The sequence below is a fragment of the Gobio gobio genome (genome assembly GCF_949357685.1).
Source record: "Gobio gobio genome assembly, chromosome: 12".
NCBI classification, from domain to species: Eukaryota; Metazoa; Chordata; class Actinopteri; order Cypriniformes; family Gobionidae; genus Gobio; species Gobio gobio.
Window position 1 is genome coordinate 24,205,634 of NC_137105.1, and position 25,682 is coordinate 24,231,315.

At 43.2% G+C, this 25,682-nt stretch overlaps 1 protein-coding gene across 1 annotated transcript in view; it reads right to left on the reverse strand.

Annotated features, from left to right (window-relative positions):
- lama4 (laminin, alpha 4) overlaps nt 1-11,733 on the reverse strand; it is a 186,382-nt gene extending 174,649 nt beyond the window's left edge. Inside the window, exon 1 of the mRNA XM_079831493.1 lies at nt 11,465-11,733. Within this exon, the coding sequence (XP_079687619.1) occupies nt 11,465-11,560 (96 nt within the window). The 5' untranslated portion in view covers nt 11,561-11,733. The remainder of the gene's footprint in view (nt 1-11,464) is intronic.
- Between the last annotated feature and the right edge of the window lie 13,949 nt (nt 11,734-25,682).

Sequence of the window (25,682 nt, forward strand, 5' to 3'; positions counted from 1 at the left end):
TTGCACAATACTGAATGCTCAGGTAAATAGTAAATAGTAAACAAACTGTAAATCATTACTAATAAATGATAGAAACAAACCGAATGAATGTAGCGGTTGGCCTTTTGCTGTAGAGATTTTCCATTTACTACATACAGTAGGCACTCTGATTCCATGTATGGGGCACATGTATATTATTCATATGACACACAAACACAAGTAGACAAGACCTGTTTAGTTCAAAAGCTCACTCGCCACGGCAAGGAAAAGATCATGAGTGAGATGACGAGAGACGTGCGCCGAGTGTGCACAGTTCGGTATAGTGTCATTGTCATTGCGACTCCCCACCCTGCCTCCATGTTGCCCCCTAACTGTCCTATGAATACTTCGACCTCGTCTAACATACCCAGTGGCATTAGACAAAGTCCCCACCACAATACTGTCGCCGCGATTGAGGAGAGGCACACGGTCAGAAGACAAAGCTTCATGACTAGCGCAGTAAAAATCTAAGTTCTAAAAAGTTCCCCACAACACTAACACACCTGCTAACTTCGCGATGAACACTCCGACCCCGGGAAACATTGTTTCCACCACTGACATTGGGCAAATGACCATCTACATTGGGCAAAGGATTCACCGTTTGTGCTTGGTGTAGGGCTATACTGTCACTTTCAGAATCATCGTCATATTCTGAAGGCAGATATTCCCCTTCATAATCAGGGTCCGCGAATAGAAGACCCAACACTTCATTGCGGGTAAGCTTTATTGATGCCATTAGAAAATAATAATAATATAATGCAAATATTCGCTGACGTTGACAATATTGCTCTGATAAAATGGCTCAATCACACACTAGCTCCGTGTTTGTTCACACTGTTTCAATGCCCTCTTGCTCGAAGATTTTGTATAGAAGCATGACGTTTTTTTAAGTCGGGGATGAAGTATGACATGTCTGCCATCTATTGGAGGGGAGGTCGAACGAAATTTGACACCCTATTTGACAAAATCGGCCGTTTTATTCAGTGCCGCATCTTGTCGAGTAAACTCGACCGTGGCGCCTAGAGGGTTAAATAGCTGGTGTGTACTTCACAGATTAACATGAGATTTTGGAAAAATGACAGAAAAAAAAGAGCTCCCACATAGCTAAAGTAAACTTTATAACCTGTAAGTGATGTAAGAGTACATACTACAACCCCACCTCAATGACTTGCAAGCAAAAGGAGCAGCTTTAAAAAATGTAATAACTTCGGTCTACAAAAACATTGACTTGTGATGTAGCTTGAAATCATCATTCAGCTTATTTTCGTTGTATTAGGCCAGATGAGAAAAAAACCCTGTCCCAACCCTCCCCTTCTCTCAAGGAGAGAAGCCACATTTCTAGCAGCTGTAAAACTGCATTCTACCAGAGGAGTGAGTCAATATAAAGGAAGTGCTAACGAAGACGACCAGGTGCAGGGAATTCAGGGAGAGCGGGAGAGATGATGAGGAAGTGAATTCAGGTGTGAGATAGGTAGGAACTTGGGAAATGGAGTCCGGGACAGGCATGGATTGTAACATACGGCAGTGTTTCCCAACCACGATCCTGGAGGCACACCAACACTACAGATTTTGCATGTCTCCTTAATCAAACACAACTGATTCAAATGATCATCTTATTATCAGAGACTCCAAGACCTGAAATGGGCGTGTCGAATAAAGGAGACATGCAAAAGGTGCATTGTGCAATGTGTTGGTGTGCCTCCAGGATCGTGGTTGGGAAACACTGACATATGGCATATGCTTTCAATGCAAAATGCTGAACAATTAGTTGATGCGTTCATGAACTCAAGGCTAGATTATTGTAATGCTCGCTTAATAAACAAAATCCAGCTGGTCAAAAACGCAGCAGCTCGAGTTCTTACTAAAACCAGTAAGTATGACCATATTAGCCCGATTCTGTCAACACTGCACTGGCTCCCTATTAAAAATTGCATACATTTTGAAATCTTGCTTATTACTTACAAAGCACTAAATGGTTTAGCTCCCCAGTACTTGAGCGAGCTCTTAACACATTATACTCTCTATTGCGGTCTCAAAATTCTGGCCAGTTGATGACACCTAGAATATCAAAATCAACTGCAGGCGGTCGATCATTTTCCTATTTAGCAACTAAACTCTGGAACAGTCTTCCTAGTATTGTTCGGGAAACAGACACACTCTGTCAGTTTAAATCTAGACTAAAAACACATCTCTTTACTATGGCATACACATAACACCTATATATTTTTTCAATTAAATGATTGTTAGGCTGCATTAGCTAGGTCAGCCGGAACCAGGAACACTTCCCATAACACCTGATGTACTCGTTACATCATAAAAAGAATGGCATCTACGCTAATGTCAGTCTCTCTGTTTATTCCGAGTTTTACTGCAGTCAGCCGGATCCGGGCCGTATCCAAATCAGATGGTGGACCTGCGCCCAGACATGACCAACGCCTCCCTGAAGTGTCTGCAGAGACCGTGTCAATTAGACTCCCCCTGAAATTGCCTCATCGACACGGCATCCTCAATAAACCCGTCTCCGGCATGATGACTCTGAACTTTTGAATATTCCTATTTAATAATTGGTTAATCGACATGTCATCCTCAATAAACCCTTCTCAGATGTGATGACTCCGATCTTTCGAATATTCCTATTTTATAATTGTTTAATCGACATGTCATCCTCAATAAACCCATCTCTGGCGTGATGACTCCGACCTTTCGAATATTCCGATCTAATATGACCTCTGACCTGTAAAGTTGCCAGAATAATAATCATACACTGTTTGTTAATTGGCCAGAGGAGAACTGGCACCCCGACTGAGCCTGGTTTCTCCCTAGGTTTATTTTTCTCCATTATGCCACCCGATGGAGTTTTGGTTTCTTGCCACTGTCGCCTTTGGCTTGGCTTGCTCAGTTGGGGACACAAAACATAAATATCCAAATAAATGTAATTACTAAATTAAATACATAAGCTAAATTATTGATCACAATTATTGATCAAATTATGTATCATACATTGTCACTGTATGATAATTGAAATGAGCTAGATGACATCACCGTTTTCTCCAGAGCGGCTGTACAGTCGAATCAAATTCTGTTGCATTATTTTCCTGTTTGACGCTGTGAAGCTGCTTTGAAACAACCTGCATTGTAAAAAGCGCCATAAAAATAAAGTTGACTTGACTTGAGTTGACTAATGTTGGATAGCAGGGATGTGCTCCCATCCATTTTAAAAGTAATCCATAGTAAAGGCTTTCTGAAGCAAAGCGATGGCTTTTTGCAAGAAAAATAGGCATATTTAAAAAATACACTAAAATGTTTTGCTTCCGGCAGATAGCCGACGTAAGTCGATTTACGCCAAAAGAGTAGCGAAAGCTTTTACGCCTCTCGCGGTTCAAACAAATAGGGCTGTGCAACAAACTCAAGCTCCTCCAACATTACTCTTTAAAATTCTTGTTTCTTCGACTTCTAATTTGTGACGGATGTCTTGTTTTGCTCTATCCTCTGTGCTTCCGTGTTCGTCATTACGCCATGCATCAGTTCAGGGTTTACTCTTTCGCCATAAATCGATGCATACAGCCGTCTGTCGGAAGCTAGTTGTTTTAGTTTATAAAGTTTTATTAATATGGATTTTTTTTCTACTTAAACGCATCGCTTTACTTCAGAAGGCCTTTATTAACACCCTGGAGCCATATGCATTACTTTTTATGGTGGATGGATTCACCTTTTTGGACTTCAAATTCAGGTCCGCCATTCACTACCATTATAAAGCTAAGAAGAGCCAGGATATTTTTTTTAATATAACTCAGACTGTGTTCATCTGAAAGAAGAAAGTCATACACCTAGGATGGCTTGAGGGTGAGTAAATCATGGGGTCATTTTAATTTTTGGGTGAACTAACCCAAGTTCGTCAGCCTTAGGGAGGTCAAACACATGAGTTTTGGAAACGGGATGGAAAAAACAGTGTCTCTTTGACATAGCGACAACACTGTCTTCTCTAATGCAGCTCAACCACAGGGATTATTTAAATGAGTAACATTGTGACTTGACAAAGCCCGGAAAAAATGTACTGTAGCCGTTCATTGTAATTCTTGGAATGTGAATTCTGTTAAATATAATATTGGAGTGGACTTTGAGCTTTGTAACCTTGCAAATCTTTTTTATGCTCAAACAGCAACATTAAACACTAACTAAAGTTGAAAAAGTGAAAAAAGCATAATAGGACCCCTTTAAACATTAAATAAATGTAAACCAGAGTTGGCTAGAGTTATATTCATATTTGAAGGACATTTTGAGCGCTCAAATCACTTGCACATGCAACATTTTTACTTCTCTTGTCCATGTTCCGCTTCATGACATAATTTTCGCCAGGACCATAATCCGCAGACGTCTGCACCAGTAACGCATTTTCGCCAGGACCATAATCCGCAGACGTCTGCACCAGTAACTGTGCGTTCACACCGCCGCCGGCGAGAGCGTCAAAGTGGCCGGAAGTCATTCATTCTCAATGGGAGCCCGGCGGGCGATATTTTTTTTCCCAGGATGGTAGGGGAAGGTACCGCCTTTTTCGTCTATGATTGGCTAGAAGGGCTCTCCTCCGATTGGTTATATATCTCACGTTCATGGCAGGCTGTCAGCTAGTCTGTTTTGATCGTCGTTAAACGAAGTCAATCCAACATAGCCTACTAAGAAAAGCGCTATATGTGCGTGTCTTCAGATTTATATTTCAAGTTCACAATTTCATAGCCTGTTTAGATTAGTCTTAGCTGTTTCCTAACCCTAACCCTAACCTCTCAATACCTGCGCCAAAACCATTTATTACTGGAGCTGTTCTCCCTGTCCGTTGATTTATACCTAATCCTAACCTCAAGATGATCCGGTATGATGTTCTCCAAGTTCTGGGACAAGACCCACCCACTTTTTACGATCAATAATATTGGACCCACTCTCTTTTATCGTCTCTAACATTCAGCACATGTCTGTTTACCTACCCCTAATCGATAAACACTTATTATTAAACACATATTAGACGCTTTATTTCCACTTTTCTAATATTTTCTTAATTTGTATTGAAAATAAATGCCTTTCCGATTTGATATGTGATGGGAAAACGGAGAAGATTGATTTCGGCGAAAGCCGGACTCGAACCGCGGGTCGATTTGTGTCAAAACTAGATGCCGTACGTCTTACCCCTACACTACTGTCACTCTCAATGATATGAAGATTTACGTAATTTTGTCTTTCCGACCTATACGTTTACCAAGTAAAGCGGTATATTTGTACTTAATGTAATTGGCATCTAACGTTACTCCAGTAAAAAAATTCTGAGGACCCACCCACATTTTTTTTGCTTCCGACGCCCACACGCACACACACACACACACACACACACACAATAATTACTAGTAATGTTTAACATACAGTTAATGTTGATGCACTAATATTGTGTAATCCTTACCTTGAAATGGCTAACAAATGTTATTTGTTTTGGAAAGAGATTGTTTCTATAGAAGATGGGACGAATCAGTACATTAGCATGACACAGTGGCCCTTAACCACCACATTTCTGTGTGGCTTTAAAGTTACTGTACAGTCAATTTACCCATAGTGTTTGCCTCAACTAGATACACCATGTGAACTTGGAATATAAATCTGATGGCACGCACACGACAGCCTGGCCTGCCATGAACGTGAGATGACGTTTCACGGCCAAATCAAATAACCAATCGGAGGAGAGCCCTTCTAGCCAATCATTGACGAAAAAGGCGGAACCTTCCCCTACCATCCTGGGAAAAAAAATATCGCGCCCGGCGGCGAGCTCCGGCGAGAGCGGCGCGGCGCGTCTTGGACGATTTGGGGTGTCGAGGAGAGTTGGAATCAGGTCAACTTTATGGTAATGAGCTACGACGCGCTTCGGCGGCAGCCGGCGGCAACCAATGGGAATGTAGAAGTGCTCCGCTTGAGATGATTCTAGAGAACGCAGCGCTGTAAACTTTGGTTCCGACCACATTAGTTCCCAAGCAAAATGGAGGAGAGGTTGATCACTGCTGGTGCGGCGGGTTTGATAAGAAGATGCGCAACATTATTTATACACCACGCAAATGGCCTTTAATTGGTTTATTTCGTTAGCAAACATGTAACTATAATTGTTAAGTTCTTTCCATCGATCTGCTTTTTTTTTAAACTTTCACATTTAAATGATTTCATGAGGTTATATTATACGGTTATACCCCACTTGTGGTCAGTCAGCACAAACGCCGATCAACATGATTGTTTGCTTTGCAGCCCCTTTAAATGCTGTTTCAAAAAAGACCAAGCATTTGATCTACGTCAGAGCGGCAGCGCGTCCACGAATCTTCTACAGCGTCGATGGCAGGGCGGCCAGAGCGAAGTTTGACGCTCTCGCCGGCGGCGGTGTGAACGCACAGTAACAGTAACGCAGTAACGTCTGCCAGTAACGCATTAGTCAGTAAGCCGCCTCCGTCTGTCGACAAAACTCAAGACAGGCAGTCACTTGTTCAGATTAGGCATGTCGTGATAATTAAATAATCATCAGAAATATATATTGTCACATGATCCTTCAGCAATCATTATTAGTATATTATGATTTGCTAGTACAAAGTCATCTAAAGCCATTCCATAGCTGAATGTCTCCACTGTAGCTGTCAATCATTCTCCGTTCAGCATTCAAACTGCGCGTCCAGTCAGCAGAACGGTAAAGCTCACTCCAATATGATATATTCCCGTTATAATGCTTGATATGTAGATAAAATAATTTTCTCCTCTTCCTGGAGTTTATCTAGCGGTTTTTGAACAATGTTTTGCTCGCTACCCGGGTGACAACACAATGACTATTAATTAGCATCACACGCACAATAACCGGTATTTAAAACTGTGAAGAAACAAATAATCAGTGAACTTTTGGACCGATATACATAGTAGACTAGGATTTGTGTGCTCAACGCTCATCTTCTCTTTCTGCCGTGAACTTTTCAATGCGCACTCGCTCAGCACTGCGCACTCTGACTCCATGTTGCTTTAAGCGCATCATTCTCACCCGGGATGCGCATAAGCGATTTGTTGCCGCTCTGTTTTGAAGCGTTTCATATATTTTCATTGTTTTGTGCACTTATTATGCAGATTATTTAAAAAATATCTTGTTCTCATGTATCTATCATATATTTGTTGTCCCTTCACAGAGTTGCACATTACGTTTACAATAAACTATACATCTTGTAATTTTATATTATTTGTGTAGGCCCATATAATTATTTACATTCATATATAAATATATATTAAAAACTAAATATAATTTTTTTTCATAAATGTATTTAATTAGAACACAAAGTAAGTTGTACCTTTTCATTAACATGTTTAGATTTTATAAAATTAGTCCAAAGATTTTTTTTCAAGAATTACTTTTTGTAATTGCAATTTTTTTAACTATCCACTCACCTAATTTAATATATATTTTTGTCATAGCTTATGATTATATATTTGTATTAATTTATTGTTTTTTCTATAATGAGTGTACTTAGTGGATTCTGGATTGTGTTTAACAAATAAAAGAGTGACCATTAATTCCACAAACACAGATGTATTGATATTCTATAGTGATGTAGAAATATATGAATCATACATGATACATACATATATGAATTATAACCCTTTTATTTTGCCAGTTTGTTGTGCTTGTTTCAGTTATTTACTGAATTGAATATATATTTAAATATTTAAAGGTGTTAGCTGTAATCTTATAGCCTGACAAGCCAGACCCACATCAAGATGTTGGGTCTGGAAACTTACCATTGACAGGGCTCAATCCGAGGGGTGGGATAAACGGTTGTCTTTCAAATTCCCTCTGCATGCAATTGGATAGCACCATGAGCACCACAACCAACCAGAGCAAAGAAGGTGAAGCCGAGCTAACGTTAGTTGATAGACTTTCGCCGTATCCGGTAGGCAAAACTTCAAACATATCTTCTTTTCTTAAGAATGACTTCAGTGCGGTTCTTTGTTCTTTTCTCAAAGAAAAGCTTAACTCCAAGTCTTCCAGAGTTGCAGCCAAAGCCAATTCAAAAGACCGCTGTGCGTCAGCTTCTTTGTTGACTAGTAGCACGCAGAACCTCCGAAACTCTGCCGTGACGTGCCGTCATTATGTTAAGCCCGCACACCGACTCTACACACGCTGTGATTGGCCTGACCAGAGTTTGGTTTTTCCAGCTCTCAGGTCTACCGAGAGTTGCTAGACTACATTTCACATTTATAAGGGATTAAATTCATAATTATTTAATGATCGAAGCCCACAAAAAATGTATAACAAAGCCCTAAAACTGACAATTAATTGGCAAAATCGTGAGCCTCAGGTCAACTGGGCCAAGCAGGATTTGACCACCTCCGCCTCATTTTGAGCCAGGAAAAAAACCCTGCTCAGGGAGAGTATTTATGTTAAGTGAAGTCAAGAAAGACCATCTTTATTAAATTGTTTATTAAAACATGTTTTATTTTTTCAGGAAGAATTTTTTTATTTCAACTTAAAATGTCAGGAGATACATTGTTGACGTTACTGTTAAAAATGCACTTCCAATAAAGTGAGTGTTGGCAAAAACGGCTGTCATTTTTATGTTGAGGCTGCAGAGGTGTTGTCTGCAACTGCTGAAAGTAACTAATAAAGTAACTTGTAATCTAACTTAGTTACTTTTAAAATCAAGTAATCTGTAAAGTAACTAAATTACTTTTTAAAGGAGTAATCAGTAATCAGATTACTTTTTCAAAGTAGCTGTGGCAACACTGGTCTGCACACAAAAATCAGGCTGCATGCGAACAGTATGCACGGACATCATAGACTGTGGCGACATAAAATTTCATAATGGAGTGGAACGTGAACAAGGGAAGTATACTTTCTGCTTAAGAAGGCAGATATTGGACAGAATAAACAGCAGTGGACCAGATTTTATGCCGACAGTCAAAAGTCTGGCTACACAAGAATATCAGTGACATGACTGGCTATCAGTGTTAGGATTGGCTCTTGCATATGTTACAATCTAACTTGGTATGGTTGTTACCATACTGGATGGTAAATCGTAATCAAAAATGTCATCAGCCCCGAACTGGAATAGTAGGGGTCCACAGCAACACACATGATTATGCATTCCTGTAGCTCAAAGAGTAGAGCATGGCAGAAACAAGAGAGTCCCAGGGAATGCATTAGTTCATAAAATGTAAACTTGTAAAATTACAATGTGTGTTACAGGTTAAAATGTAAATAAATGGGTAAATGTAAATTTACACAAAAGCTCTCAGCCATTTTCTTCTTTAACGTTAACTCTCTAACTTTCTCTCTCTCCTCTCTCACATTGTTTACATTACTCCAGTGAAACCCCACATCATGTAAGAAACACATAACAGATCATAAAAACAGAGGACAACTGAATTTCAGCACTGTTTGCATACTGTATTTGAATTCTGTTTGGTCAATTTATAGTTTAGGAGTGTAATTGTTAGTTTTGGTCCTCAAATTTGGCCAAGCAGTGTTCTAAGACAGATATAGATATAGAATATAACAAAATATAAGATATAGAATATAACAACAATGGGATATTTCACTCAGTCTGTCTTCAAGGCATTCCAGGCTATGCATGAATAGTACTACTGAATAGCGTGAAAGTAAAGCTATGTGATTTTTTTTTAATCTTATAATACTGACTTTATTCTCAGAATTGCGAGTTTATGTCTTGCATATGATTTACTTCCTCAACAAGTGAGGGCCTGAGTCTAAGTTGCATTCACTCAAATCACGTCACTGTTGTCATCAGGTTTATGTTCTGTTGCTTTGTGTTCTAGGTTTGGTTTTACCTGCCTGCCCGTCTGTCTGTGTGCTTTCCTTGGTTACTGATTTAAGTCACACCTGTTCTGAGTTATGTTAATCATCTCTCTGTGTATTTATAGCCTTGGTTTTGATTCAGTCTTTGTTCCGTTCATGTTTTTGAGATTTCTGAGTGTTTTTGTTACATTTTGAGTTTTTTTAATAAATGTTATTACTGCTGCGACTAAATCCATCCTTTGATTTCATTCCTGCTGCAACCTAATGCTGACAACAGTTCTATTGTGACCAAACTCAGACAACCTCCTCCAATTAGTCTCGGGTTCGGGACCACATGCACTTCACAGTCTCAATGACAGCAGTCAGATTACCAATTTTTCATGCAAACATACTCTGTTTCGAGCTAAACTGCCAGTGTGAAAGCCCTCATAGTTTGCATAGTATCACATCTATATTGTCTAGATTCACAAAACAATGTTTATGTTGGTAACAATGGCAATCTCTTAACCAGTTACTAGATTTGTATTTTGGCCTGTAATATCCCATTTATAACAGTTTCTGCTAGGCTAACAGCCTAATAAGCATAACATACACATTGATTACTGTAATTAAATTGTAATTAAACATTAGGTATTCAATGAAATATAAAATAACGAACATTTACTTTATTAGAATTTGTCTGATTAAGGTTACTTAGAAGGCAGCATCATTTTGCTGCCTGCTTTGAGAAACAGCCTTTGTATCAGAAACATGTCTATAATGCCATAAAATGGTCTAGCTTACTAGGCTTTGGAGCACAACTTGAATTTGTTTTGATCCGCAGGGAATGTATCAGTAAAGAAGTTTTCCCACTCTTTTGGGTACGCACTAGGGCATTTTGTCTCCCCACCCCAACAGATGGCCTCCATTCGCTCTCTGTTGCATTTCCGGTGGGGAGTGACTATTAGACCTTCTAGACTGTCAACAGCTGCTGGTTGGGTAGGTGGGGGTGGGAGCAAATTTACAGAGCATAAGACGCATAAACCCCTTGCTCCATATAGACCATTTTAACCTGTTTGTTTTCAAAGCATGTTTAACATTGAACCTGATGTTTAATGTAATGTTACATTCAACACAAGTCCACACCCAAACAGCCTAGTAAAACATTTTCTCTAGATAAACAACTTTTGACGACTCTCAACATCTCAGATCAGCCCATAGAAAAATGCTATTGCTCTAAAGTTGTTCTTGAAGTTCAGATTTTTTGTTTCATTTAAGTTAAATTCATTTATATGGCCTAGCGCTTTTCAAACATTGGTTCAAAGCAGCAACTTTATCTCTGATATTTTCCATATAATTCTTCAGGAGAGATAGAAACACAAATGAGGTACATAACTGACGTACAATACGAACTAGCATAGCCTAAAAATATTAGAGCATATTGAAATCTCTTTTGATTGCTGTCTTTAGTATCTGATAATTCTGAGCACATACAGAGCTAAAAAGAACGATGTATATGTGCAGCATTTGCAAACAAGTATAACATGTAATAAAGAAACTAAAGTGAATAATTTTAGTTGTATATTTATTTTGAAACCTTTGGCATGTGATGCTAAATTAGACATTTATTTTTTTCTCAGCCATAAAGAGCGGACTTACCCTGTAGACTGTGTTAAACTGTTGCGAGGAAGCTGTATGCGTGAATCCTGACAAGATGTAGAGAACACAAATAGATCCCAACAGCAGAGAGGCCATGATTCCCCCTGCAACAACTCTAAATGCCCAGGCAGTGTGTGCGGTTGTGTTCCCTGCTGTAGAGTCTCTCTCACATCTACTTCTTCCCAGGCTATTCTTTGTCCTAACTCAAGCCTATGTAGTTTGCACTGCTGTTCTCTTCTTCTCTCGCTTACGCCCTGCCCTGCCCTGCCAAGCTGGACTTCCTCCCTCGAACACCCCCGGCCCCCCTCTTCCTCACACACACATTTCTCTCTCATTTCCCTCTCAAGATCTTGAATGGAAATCACACGCAGCTGAAAAAGAAATTAGTTTAAATAATCCAAATTGAGGGGGGGGGGGGTACTTACAGTAGAATACCTTATGTATTCTACTGTAACTTCTGCTGTTGTTTCCCTAAAGGCGAATATAATGTTGCCAGATAGAAAGTAATTGTTAGCTTACTACCCTTTGACCTTGGCTGTGGCCCTCCCCCTTCCATGTCTCTTAACCTCTCTAACCTACTGAAAATACCATCTCCTACAACACACACACACACACACACACATTCAGTTGAAATGCATGACAACGTATTAATTCTCCTCCCAGTTCACATCTTGCCACAGTTTGTTGACACAAATGTATGTCAAATAACAACAACTGGCAGTTGCAGAATTATATCAAAGCACAAGAAAATGAAAGAAACTAACTGTAATACTATAAACAACAAATAAAAAGCGGTTAATAACTGGGAACAAATAGTTATTAATAACTGGTAATATTAAATAAAATATGGACAAATGTGCAATTTTGTAGGGGTTGAAACTATTACAATATAATAGTTATCTCTAATGTTCAAGAATCCCGATGTGCAAACTAAATCCAGCAGTGAGTCATCATTAGACTATTTAACAACGCTTTGAAGTGATGCTAAAGGGAGTGAGGATATATTTCACTTGATTCAATTCCTCCGTCCTCGCGTCTTTTCCTTGTGTCCTTCCCTCGCATCCTGAAGGGGTGGAGCTAAGACGCGAGGAAAGGAAGCTAGGAAAGGAAACGAGGATGCACAAATAAGAATTAAGAAGAACCCCCAGTCTCTGGCTGCGTCCGAAACCTGGAAAATGCTGCCTTTGGAGGACACATTTCAAGGCAGGAAGGCACCAAGGCACGTCCGAATCTACTGTTAGCTTCACTTCCTGTCTCCAGAGATACTGTAATGAACTGCTTCGAGACTCAAAGGCTGAGGATCCAAATGCAGCTTTAATGAAGGGTAATCCACACTCGTAGTCAACAAACAGGCAAGAGGTCATAACAGGTAATCAGTCCAAACAGGCAAACAAGGCAGGAGAGACAGGCAAATGGGTAATCCACGGAACAGGCAAGAAATCCAAAACCAGAGACATGAAACCAGGGAGAATGCTCAGAAATGTCGTATAGACAACAAACAAGACTTCGCAGTGATTGACAGAGTGAACATGGTACATATAGGCAGAGGTAATGAGATAATGAGACACAGGTGCAAACAATGAGTGATGATGAGTCCGGGCAAAGGATTATGGGTAATGTAGGCTATGATAGAATGACAGTCCGGGTTGGAGTGCCCTCTGGTGGTGATCATGGGCACTCACACTGGTGAATTGTAACATAGCCCCCCTCCTAAGGAGTGGCTTCTAGACACTCCTATAATAAGCCTGGAGACTGAGGCCGAGCAGAAGGTCAGGAGGGAGCAGGCTGGACAGATGACCAGGGTGGCACAGGCCAGACAGATGACCAAGGTGGTGCAGGCCGAACAGATGACCAAGGTGGCGCAGGCGACCAGGGCGGAGCAGGCCGGGAAAATGACCAGTCTGGCGTAGGCAGAGCAGGCAGCCAGGGCGGAGCAGACGAGGTTGAAGACTCCCATGGCGGAGAAGATGATCACCACAGCAGTGCAGATGAGGTTGAGGACCACCACAGCAGCGCAGATGAGGTTGAAGACCCCCACGGCAGAGCAGATGACCACCACAGCAGCGCAGATGAGGTTGAAGACCCCCACGGTGGAGCACACGAACAACACAGCAGCGCAGATGAGGTTGAAGACCCACACGGCGGAGCAGATGACCACCACAGCAGCGCAGATGAGGTTGAAGACCCCCACGGTGGAGCAGACGACCACCACAGCAGCGCAGATGAGGTTGAAGACCCCCACGGAGGAGCGGGCAGAGCAAGGCGCCTGGGCGGTGCGGGTAGAGCATGTGGCCCGGTCGGAGTCTTCTCTAGACTCGTGACAGGAGGCGGCGGAACCCTCTCTGGACTCGTGACAGGAGGCGGCGGAGTCCTCTCTGGACTCGTGACAGGAGGCGGCGGAGCCCTCTCTGGACTCGTGACAGGAGGCGGCGGAGCCCTCTCTGGACGCTGGTCAGTGGCTGGTGCCATCTCTGGACGCTGGTCAGTGGCTGGTGCCATCTCTGGACACTGGTCAACGGCTGGTGCCATCTCTGGACGCTGGTCAGTGGCTGGTGCCATCTCTGGACGCTGGTCAGTGGCTGGAGCCATCTCTGGATGCTGGTCAGTGGCTGTGATGGAAGGAGACTCTGGACTGGCGGGTACTGCGGGAGTGCAGTGTTCCTCCTCTGCGACTCCCACAGTGAATGCAGAACCACACAGTTGCAGTGCCAGATTGATATAAAATTCCAGAGACCAATTAGGGTTGTGCAATGGCATGATTAAGCTGAGTGGCTCAAAAAATCATAAGACATACAGAGTCCATAGTAGTCAAATGTGCCAGCTCAATAAAGTCCTCAATAGGACGATCTCCTTGACGGAGACACAGGATTCTTGCTGCTGGATTCATTTCTGGCGAAGTCTTCTGTAACGAACCGCTCCGAGACTCAAAGGCTGAGGATCCAAATGCAGCTTTATTGAAGGGTAATCCACACTCGTAATCAACAAACAAGAGGTCATAACAGGTAATCAGTCCAATCAGGCAAACAAGACAGCAGAGACAGGCAAAAGGGTAATCCGGGTTGGAGTGACCTCTGGTGGTGATCACGGGCACTCACACTGGTGAATTGTGATATAGCCCCGAGACGCTCCTAAAATTGTCCAGGAGGGAGGTGGAGCTAGACGGAACCGGGGGCAGGATGGAGGGCCAGGCCTGTGGAGCGGAAGAGGGCCTGGAGGCTGAGGCAGAGCAGGAGGCCAGGATGGAGCAGGCTGGGCAGATAACCAGGATGGCGCAGTCCTGACAGATGACCAGGGTGGCGCAGGCGGAGCAGGCTGAACAGACGGGCCTGTAGATAGAGGGGCCAGAGCAGACGACCATCACAGCAGTGCAGATGGTCTTGGAGACCCCCACCGCAGAGCAGACGACCACCACAGTAGCGCAGATGAGGTTGAAGACGCCCACGGTGGAGCAGACCACCACCACAGCAGCGCAGATGAGGCTGAAGACCCCCACGGCGGAGCAGACGACCACCACAGTAGCGCAGAAGAGGTTGAAGACCCCCACGGCGGAGCAGACGACCACCACAGCAGCGCAGATGAGGCTGAAGACCCCCACGGTGGAGCAGACAACCACCACAGCAGCGGAGACAAGGTTGAAGACCCCCACGGCGGAGCGGACAGAGCAAGGCGCCTGGGCAGCGCGGGCAGAGCAGGTGGCCCGGGCGGAGCCCTCTCTGGACTCTGACCACGGGGTGGGGTTGGAGCCGTCTCTGGATGCTGGTCAGTGGCTGGAGCCATCTCTGGACGCTGGTCAGTGGCGGCGGCCGTCTCTGGACGCTGGTCAGTGGCTGGAGCCGTCTCTAGACGCTGGTCAGTGGCTGGAGCCGTCTCTAGACGCAGGTCAGTGGCTGTAGCCGTCTCTAGACGCAGGTCAGTGGCTGTAGCCGTCTCTGGATGCAGGTCAGTGGCTGGAGCCGTCTCTGGACGCTGGTCTGTGGCTGGAGACGTCGCTGGACTGGCGGGGACAGAGTAAATGTCACATTCCTCCACGACACCCACAGTAAACGCAGAGCCACTGAGAAGTAGGGCGCAGTCAATGAAACTCTCCAGAGTCCATTCAAGGCCATTGAGTGGCATCACTGAATATAGTGGTTCACTGAGTCCCCCTCGAAAAAAGTCTCTAAGAGACACTTCCTCAAAGCCCACTTGAGGGGTGAGTTCCAAAAACTCAGCTACATAGTCCTCAATACTATGTTTACCTTGGCTGATTAAATCGGAGTGATTATCTGATTGGTTAAAGAGCAGTTTCATTGCCATTCACTTAAGCTAGCGGCGCCCGCAATATTGATTCTGAAGGCCTCAAGGCAGATTTCTTTGACCTGGCAACACATGATGACTGAAATATGATTGGATAAAAGCTCTAACAGAAACAAACACTACTGGAAGCAGCGCAACCAAGAGAAAAGCAATGAAGTTAATAAAATAGACTATTGGGAATAATTGAACACATTCATGGAAAAAATATATAAAAATTTAAGTCTGTGATTCTGATAGTGATTAGGCCAGCAGAGAAGGCCTTGCTGGCACTGACGGCCCACCACTGTGATTATTATACCAAAATATAAATAGCAACTGAATTTAGGCTAATAGTGTGGGTTCTGTTGTTAACCTTTAATACTAATGTGCCATCTTCAATAAACTTTTAGTTATAATTTAATTCATTTAAGGACATACACTTTTTTCCAGTAAACCACTGTTTAATAAAAATAAATAAAAAGCAATTTTGTAAAACTGCTGTACCGAACCTGTACCGAACCGTGACTTCAAAACCGAGGTACGTACCAAACCGTTAGTTTTGTGTACTGTTAAACCCCTAGTCAATGCACATTCTGATAGCACCATTCTTCTTTCGAGCTATGACTATGGGTGACGCATAAGGACTCCTCGACTCCTTAATGACTCCTGTTGCCAGCAGATCCTTCAGATGACGACGCACATCATTGATTTCAGCTGTAGCAATCCGCCTCGACCTCTCTCGGAAAGGTGTTCTATCCTTCAGCCTGATAGTATGAGTAACATCCTTCACTTTCCCCACATCCCACTCGGATATGGAAAACACTTGGGGTTACTTGACTGTAACCCTGTTCCCTGATAAAGCGGAACGAGATGCTGCATAAGCTTATGCAAATGGGAAAATGTCTTTGACATAACCAGCTGTGAAAATAGTGTGAAAACACGTCAATGAAATTGACCCGGAGGTTTTTATAGCCTCGGCCGGTGACGTCATAGGCGCACCTGTTGCACGAGGCAATAAATAGATGAGCTTCAGCTGGAGCAAACCAGATCTTCTTTGTTTGAAGACCAGTCCTGAAGCATCATCAGCACGGCCTAGCAATGCAGCATCTCGTTCCGCTTTATCAGGGAACAGGGTTACAGTCAAGTAACCCCAAGTGTTCCCTTTCAAAAGCTACACTCAATGCTGCATAAGCTTATGCAAATGGGAACGAGAATACCCACGCCGCCGTGCTTGATGGTGCCTGGACCCCTTACGGTTGTGTAGGTGTGCACAAGAACGCAAGAAGCCTCAGGCATTAGCCTGTGATGTCGACTCAAGGACATGAGAGCCCAGAGTGGCATGAGCATCCAAGCTATAAAGTCTTAAGAATGTGTGCGGAGAGGACCAACCTGCCGCATCACAAACACTTTGTAAGGGAGCACCCCTTGCTAACGCAGTAGAAGAGGCGACTCCTCTGGTGGAGTGAGCCCTTAATCCTATAGGTGAAGCTTGACCGCGCACCTCATAGGCAAGAGCAGTAGCATCCCTGACCCAATGTGACATTGTTTGATGGTGGCAGAACCTCTGTTACGGCCCCATGGCAAACAAACAGTTGCTCTGACTTACGCCACTGGCTAGTGCGGTGAACGTAGGCCTGAAGAGCATGGACTGGACACAGTCTATGAAGTTTCTCCTGATCCGGCGTTGTGAACGGCAGAGGGCAGAAGGTTTCAAGAGTGACAGGATGCACAGTCGACAAAGGAACCTTAGGCAGGTAGTCAGGGTGGGGATGCAAAATCACTTTCACCAAACCTGGGGCAAAGTCTAAGCAGGATGGCGATATTGACAGAGCCTGCATGTCCCCAATTCTTTTCAGAGAAGTTATAGCCATAAGAAAAACCATCTTTAGAGTCAGAAGTTCGTCAGACGCTGATTCTAGAGGTTCAAAGGGGGTCTCAACCAGACCCTCGAGGGCTAAAACTAAGTCCCATGAAGGGATCTTGGCTCTTAATGGAGGCCACAACTGCCTGGCACAACAAAGTGAGCAGGCAGAAGATGCCTCCCAAGCGGCACCCCATCCACCAGGGCATGGCAAGCCAAAAGAGCGGCCACATAAACCCTGAGAGTGGAGGGGCAAGCTAATGTTTCAAAGGGGGTCTCAACCAGACCCTCGAGGACTAAAGCTAAGTCCCATGAAGGGATCTTGGTTCTAACAGGTGGCCTCAACCGCCTACCCCACGAATGAAGCGAGCGAGTAGAGGATGTCTCCCGAGCGGCACCCCATCCACCAAGGCGTTGCAAGCCGAAAGAGCGGCCACATGAACCCTGAGAGTGGAGGGGCAGGTGCCTGATGACAACTTTTCTTGCAGAAAATCCAGAACTGAAGTTACCTGGCAGTTGACTGAATCTACATTGTGTCGTACACCACCTTACAAAGACACCCCATTTATTAGCATAAACTTTCCGAGTGGAGGAAGCTCTAGCACTTAGGATGGTCTCAATAACTGCAGGCGAAAGCCCCGTGTCCCTCAGTTGGTGCCCTTCAGGGGCCAAACATGAAGGTTCCACAGGTCGGGCCTGGAATGGAATATCGTGCCCTCTGCCTGAGACAGAAGGTCCCTCCTCGCCGGAATCGCCCAAGGCGAGCCGTTGAGGAGAGACACTATCTCCGAGAACCAAACCCTGTTCGACCAACGCAGCGCTATCGATAAGAAGCAAGACCCTTGTTGGCGAACCCCGGCTAGAACTCCCAGGAGCAGAGCGACTGGAAGGAGGGCATACAGACGCATTTTGGGCCATGTATGAACCATCACATCCAGACCCAGCGGGGCTGGGTGACAGAGAGAAGCAGGGACATTGCACTGTCTGAGAAGAGGCGAAGAGGTCCAATCCCTGTGGTCAGCTCTGTAAAATCTGATCCAGATCTGCTTGACTACTTCTGGGTGGAGTTTCTTCCCCCCCCCCATCTGTAACTCTGTCTGGACAGTAAATCTGCTCCCACATTCAACCGCCCTTGAATGTACACTGCTCGAGTGACAGGAACTTGTTCTGAGCCCAGAGAAAAATCTGTCTCGCTATTCTGATAGCGTGAGCACAGACCCCCCTGGGGATTATATATGAGATATTTAGCTGTACAGTCCACCCGCACTAGGACGTGACAGCCCCTCAATTGGGGGAGAAAGTATTTCAGGGCCAGAAATACAGCCGTCAACTCGAGGCAGTTGATGTGCCAACTGAGTTGATGACCCTCCCATTCCTGTTGGGCTGGACGACCACTTAAGGCCGCACCCCAGCCCGTCAGGGAAGCGTCCGTCGTTAGCAACTTGCGACGACAAGGTACGCCTAGAGTGGGACCCAAGGCAAAAACCGGGGTCTGAACCACATAGTTAGTGTACGAAGCCACATGGCGCGCCACTTTATTTGCCTGAGGATTGGCCCTAAGTCCTCTGGCTTTGAGCCACAACTGAAACGGTCTTATGTGCAACAACCCCAAAGGGAAACCCGTGGATGCTGATGCCATTAGACCTAACACTCTGGTGCTGATGATCAGTAAGATCTTGGTCTAGCCTGACTTTGCTCAGGGAATACTGAATGGTCTTGATTCAAGCGGGAAACCATTGTGCCCACCTTGTGACCAAAAACCGAACAAACCCTAGATAAGTCGTTCTCTGGGCAGGTGAAAGAACACTTTTCTTGGTGTTGAGTCTGAACCCTAGAGAAACTAGATGAGCCAACACACTGTGTTGAAGCACCATCTCATGTGATTGTGCTAATTTTAGCAATCGCCTCTGTAATTCAAAATTTGAATGCCCCGGAATCCCAATGGAGCCGGTAATACATCCATACATTTTGTATACGTGCGGTTACAAGGCTAGCCAAATGGAAGACCCGAAATTGGTAAGCTTTTGCCCCCAAGAGCGAACCTCAGGAACTTCCTGTGTTGTGGCAGACTTTATATGCGAATACATGCATCCTTCGGATCAATCGTGCCGAATCCAATCACAATGTTGAATATACAACACGACTGCCTTCACTGTAACATCTTGACCTTGAGTACTTTAACTGCTTCACGGTTTAAGACTCGAAGATCTGAGATTGGACACCCCCCCCCCCCCCCCCCCCCACCCTACTGGGGACCAGGAAGTAACTGCTGTCACTTGTGACAGTACGAACGCCAACTCCGCCTTCACGGAAGTGGAGACCACGCCGTTCAAACAAGGAGGATGACAAATAAATTAGTTTACACATTTTTACCGTGCTTAACACCCATGCAGAAACGCCTGGCAGAAGTTCACACGCTGCCTGAGACTCTGAGAGTGACAATTTTAACACTTCCTGTTGAGGGGATGTTAGACGTTCTATGTCCTGGATGATAGCAGGATAGCAACACTGAACGTCTAACATTTCACTGGAAACCACTGCCCCCCCAAATCACCAGTTTTGAGGATAACGGGGTGGGGCTAGCAAATGTTTGACACGCCCTGTCCCGTGGGGGCAGACTGGGCACCAGACCACCGGACTTCTTATATTGATGACAGTCACGAGGTCTGCCCTGGGAGGTTGTTGAGGATGACGAGCCGGTCTCCAGTCTTTACGAGGGAGAGCGCGACTCGCCACACTCTGCTTATTACCCCCCTAAATCTTGAAGGACTGAAGAGAGGTTGTGTGGCTGATAGCCCCTCCCCTTGAGTGCATTGAGGAAGAAACTGAGTGAACACTTCATGTTTCTTCCACTCCTTTAAATCTGGCCACTACAGAGTTAACTGAGTCACCAAATGAACCACTCAAATCCTTCAGAAGGTCAGCCTGATATGCCTGCAAGACAGCCATAGTGTGCAGCGCAGCACCAGCCTGTCCCTTCATTTATTATTATTATATAAATCATATACAATATATATTCCATATAAAATAATATATTATATATATATATTCCATATAAAATAATATACAATACAATACAAATAATATACAATACAATACATCCACATACTGCAATTGCACTGCACTTTACTTTACGTCCCTATTGTTACTGCGTAACAACCTGTAATAAACCTTGCACATTATACTTCTTTATATATACATATTATATATTTTATGTTAACCACTTATTTTTAAGTCTACAGTTTATCTCACTTATCATCCACATATTTTTTATATATATATATATTTTTTTTATATTTTTATTTTTATCTTATTTCCTATTTTTATCTTTTACTTGATTTATTTATAATTCTACTTATGTTAATACTTTTTATTCTAACTTTATTCTATTTCTATTTAATTTCTTGTAACTGTTATTTGCACTGTCCATGGAGCGGACCTGTTTACATTTCACTGCCAGTTGTATATTGTGTATATAACTGTGTATGTGACAAATAAAACTCTTGAATCTTGAATCTTGAATTCATATATATAAGCTTTGCCCATGACAGCAGACGTTTATTTTCTACATGGCTTTGTGGGGAGGTATGTCTCTATAATGAAAATGCAGACCCAGGCGAGAGATAGCTTGTGAGCGTCTCCCACCTGGGGTATTCTCACATATCCACGCGATTTCGCACCCATGATAGTCGAAAATGTCGAGGGTACAAAAACACGTAAAGTAAATGCTTTCTAGACAGAAACCTCAAGCTCACTGCGTTCGGGGATCTCTCATTCACGGTACCAGACAAACTGCCCTGGCCACCGCGCGAACAACCACCTCGATAAATTCCTCGTATGGATTCACCATCATGTGAGGAACGATCGCAGGCGGCTGCTCGAGGTCCGCGGACCCAGAGATTCATCATCACTCCCCGCGCGAGCCGAAGAAACGCCGGAGCGCGCTTCGGGATCACGCGGGGAAACATGCATTTGGTGAGCGAGCAAGCAAAAGGGACGGACCCGTCTCTTGCTCGTCAACAAACCCATTCGAGAGCTCCGAAAACTGGTGCGGACTGAAAGTAGCCCAGACGAGCATAAAGCATTCTAACTGTAAAGGCTTGCAATGCTCGCACTCGTCTGACTCAATGCAGCGACCGCATGCTCTTCCCCAAACACACATAGCAATAAACGTGCACATCCAGTTCTATTTGAAAGAGAACATGGATATACAGCGTTTTACTCTGCTGACTCGTTTCCAACTGATTAGATTTAACTATAACTCTTTCCACTAATGTTTCTTTGTAACAGAGATGAGAAAGAGAGAGAGAAATCTGCACACTGCCATGTTGAAAACTAACTCCTAACAAAGATCTCAAGTTGAGTCTTGAAAGAGAGAGAGAGAATTTTTTTTTTTTTTCAGAGACTTTGTAACACACCATAACACAGAGTTGGTCTGAAAACAAAAAGACCTGGTTTGCTCCAGCTGAAGCTCATCTATTTATAGCCTCGTGCAACAGGTGCGCCTATGACGTCACCGGCCGAGGCTATAAATACCTCCGGGTCAATTTCATTGACGCGTTTTCACACTATTTTCACAGCTGGTTATGTCAAAGACATTTCCCATTTGCATAAGCTTATGCAGCATTGAGTGTAGCTTTTGAAAGGGAACACATTCCCACGCCCAGACAACTTCTTTCTCAATCTTCCTTCCCAATTACTTGGTATTGGAGAATCACCAAAGTTAAAGATGTTCGGATCCAACTTCGTCACAGATGTCTGTTCTGTTTGCATCACAGTTACAGTATCTGTATGTAACACATTCGCCATCACAGTTCCTTCAGAAATAGCTATGTCCTTCCTAGTCTCATTACACACCAGCAACTTGAATCTATCCACATCCACATTAGATGAATGCAAGAACACAATCCTTCTCACTGTTATCGGCAGTTCCCTTCTTTGAGAAACAATCTGGACCACTGGACACAATAGAATCATCCTTTGCTCTGCTCACTTCAGTTTTAGCTCTATGGAGTGATCTCACCAGCTTTTGAATCACTTTTCCAGTATTCTCTGGCGCTCTGCACTTAGTGGCAATATGTCCGTCTTCACCACAACGGTAACAGAAGAAATCCTCCTTAGACTGCAACCTTTTCTCAGCATTTCTTCACGAAGGCATTTCTCTGTAATTCAGCCTCTTTGTCTGAATCTGCTCAGCAGTTGAGTTTATGCTCATCACTTCCAGACGTTTGTTCAACTTCTGAATCTGCATTTTCAACTTTTCCACCTCAGTGTCTCCACGAGTATTCTCTCTTTTGTTCTCCTGCTTCTCTGCAGCAGAATCAGTCCTCATGAATTCAGCAGGCTCTTTAGATGAATCTTTTCTCATCTTCGATTTCAGCTCTTGAAGTTTAGCTCTAAGCTTCTTTACCACATCAGAATCCACTTCAGAATCAGTTTTCAAATTCAATGATTTCACTGGCATTCCAATCCTACGTCTCGCAAGCTTATTCTCTTCAGCTGTCTTTATCTCATTCAACAACTCCAAGAAACCAGGAGGTCTACCTTTCCTTTCTCTTAGGCGCAGTTGTAACAGCCTCAGGTCAGAATCAGCAGAAGCACCTCTGATAAGTTGTTCAAGTCTCACTCTATCCATTGATTGTGACATCAACCCTCCTTTCTGCACAACTTTCGTCAACGACTTCTCCAATCGTGTCAGGAAATCAGACAGCATTTTTTTAGGTAATTGTCTCAGCAATCTGAGTGCAAAGTAAAGGTCTTCACCTGATTCAGATGATCCAAAGGTACCAAAGGTTCCAGTGCCTCCAAGTACTCCAAAGCACTAGCCTCAGGACTTGAAAATCTCACCACTTTCACAATATCAAAAGCAGGACCTTTCAAGCTCTCCAGAATTATCCTTCTCTTTTCTTTCTCTGAACACTCACATTCAGATGCCATCATTCTGGCCTGTTCCAACCAGTTCTCGAAACTCTCTTCTCCAGGCGGAATAGGAATGATACCAGAGAACATCTTCAATCTTCTGTAAGCATTTTAATCTCCAGAAGGTTTAGTCTTCTCCAGCAGATCACTAACAGCACAAATTATAGACTCAATTATAGAACAATGATCCCAAATCACTCATGGATTTTCCTTCCTCACGAAGAAATTTTTTCAACTTGCAAAATCAGAAGCATGAACATCAGCCGATGCTACAATAACTCCATGGATATTCACCATCAGCTCTCAGCAACTCAGCTGGTATGCGAGATGAATCAATTACTTCATGACATTCACACAATACCATCACAGTATCTGGAGTTTTCTCCTCTTTGGAGTCTCTTACTTTCACTCTGCCAACAGCTTTTATGGTTTGGACGGCAGTTTCAATGCATGCCACATCTGTTGTTGCTGGTACTCCCAGTAACATGATAGCATGATTCTCATCAATCAAAGCTTCCTTACACCACTCTGTAAGCTCAGCAGCCAAAAGTGTATGACCCTTGAACTCCATCTTCAAGCTTGAAAAGAGTAAGTAACAACTAATGTCTTCTCAAATCTTCAACAGGATCTCAGGAAAAGAATAATCTATCCCGGACGAGCCCCCAAATTGTGTAGCGCCCCCTATGCTATGAGTGTAACCCAAATGACGCTCCGGATTCTTTAAATGTGTCTCTCGACGTGCAACTATGCAATAATGTTAATCTTTCCCTTTTAGTCTAGGAATATGTCTCTCCTAAATGACTTCAAACAACACAATATGTTAAGTATAACCAAAAACAATGATATTTATTCACACACAATGAAAGGAAATATTAAATGAATTAAATCCCTTATATTGAATCTTAAATGATCAATAAACTTAAAATGTAAATAAACTTTTATTGCTTATTTTCTCTTCCAGAAAATAACTAAAAGCTCAATTCACTTTCACTTTGTAACTTTAAGTTAATTAAATCACTCTATATTATTCAAATAGAATGAAAAAGATCAAATAACCGAATAACCTTTGACAGTTATCTCACATAACTCAGAAATAACACTTCTCAATGTACTCACTTAAATAAATAAAACACTTCAAGGTACCTTTTGAGTGATCACTCGTATATGCGCGCGCACACGCAAATGTCAAAGTCACCACCCAACCCCTCGTTGCAGGCCTGGTACCATTGCTAGAGTTCGCTGTGGCCTAGAAACAACAAATGGCATCTTCACTCTATTGAGCAAATAATACAAAACGAGATCACCTGAATTCCTCAGTCAGCAAACTCCACAGTTTAGCAGCTCTTCATCCTCCACGAGCACACACGAACACACTGGCTCTTACATGACGCATCAGCTCACCATCTTCTTCCCCGACAGCAGCAGACGAAATCCAGATCTCACCCGATCTAGAATGCTCACACAGAGTCCAGCGAATCTGTGTCCTCTTGGCACGGATCAGATAAACCCAACGTGCATTCCATAGTATCTAAATGTCTGTGAATCCAACGCACTCTCATACTAAAGTAACTGTCATCACTATGAAATGAACACCTGACACGAACTCCTGTACGGAGTAACTTTTTAGAAAGCCCAAAATGAATAAATGCACAAATTAAACACTTATGCAGCACTTAAATTACATTTTTCACTTCAGCGATCAGAACACACTCTCCAGCCAACTTCAGTGTCTCACTCGTTTCAGAATCGCCTCCCTGTCAGTCGCTAACCCGCTCTCATCCAATCAGAATCACCCTCTGTCTAAGAAGGCGGGATAAACAGAGATGTTATAAAAAATACAAGCATGCTAGCCAAAAGCACATTTTCGCTAAAGTGCATTATTTTTTATTTTATTATTTTTTTTATTATACTTTCAAAATTACAGAATTCAATAACAACACAATTCCACACATTTAAAATGATAATTTAAGAGGTATTTTGTTAATATCAAAACTGCATCTAAGAAAAGTAACCAAGTTATTTAAATAAATGGTTAGGGAAAATATTCCAAATAGAGCAATTATTTTTAATACAATTTTTAACCAATTTAATTTAAAAGTGCTATTCAAAGTCGTAAAATCCACAACATTTAAACCACCCTGGTCATATGGAATGCATAATATA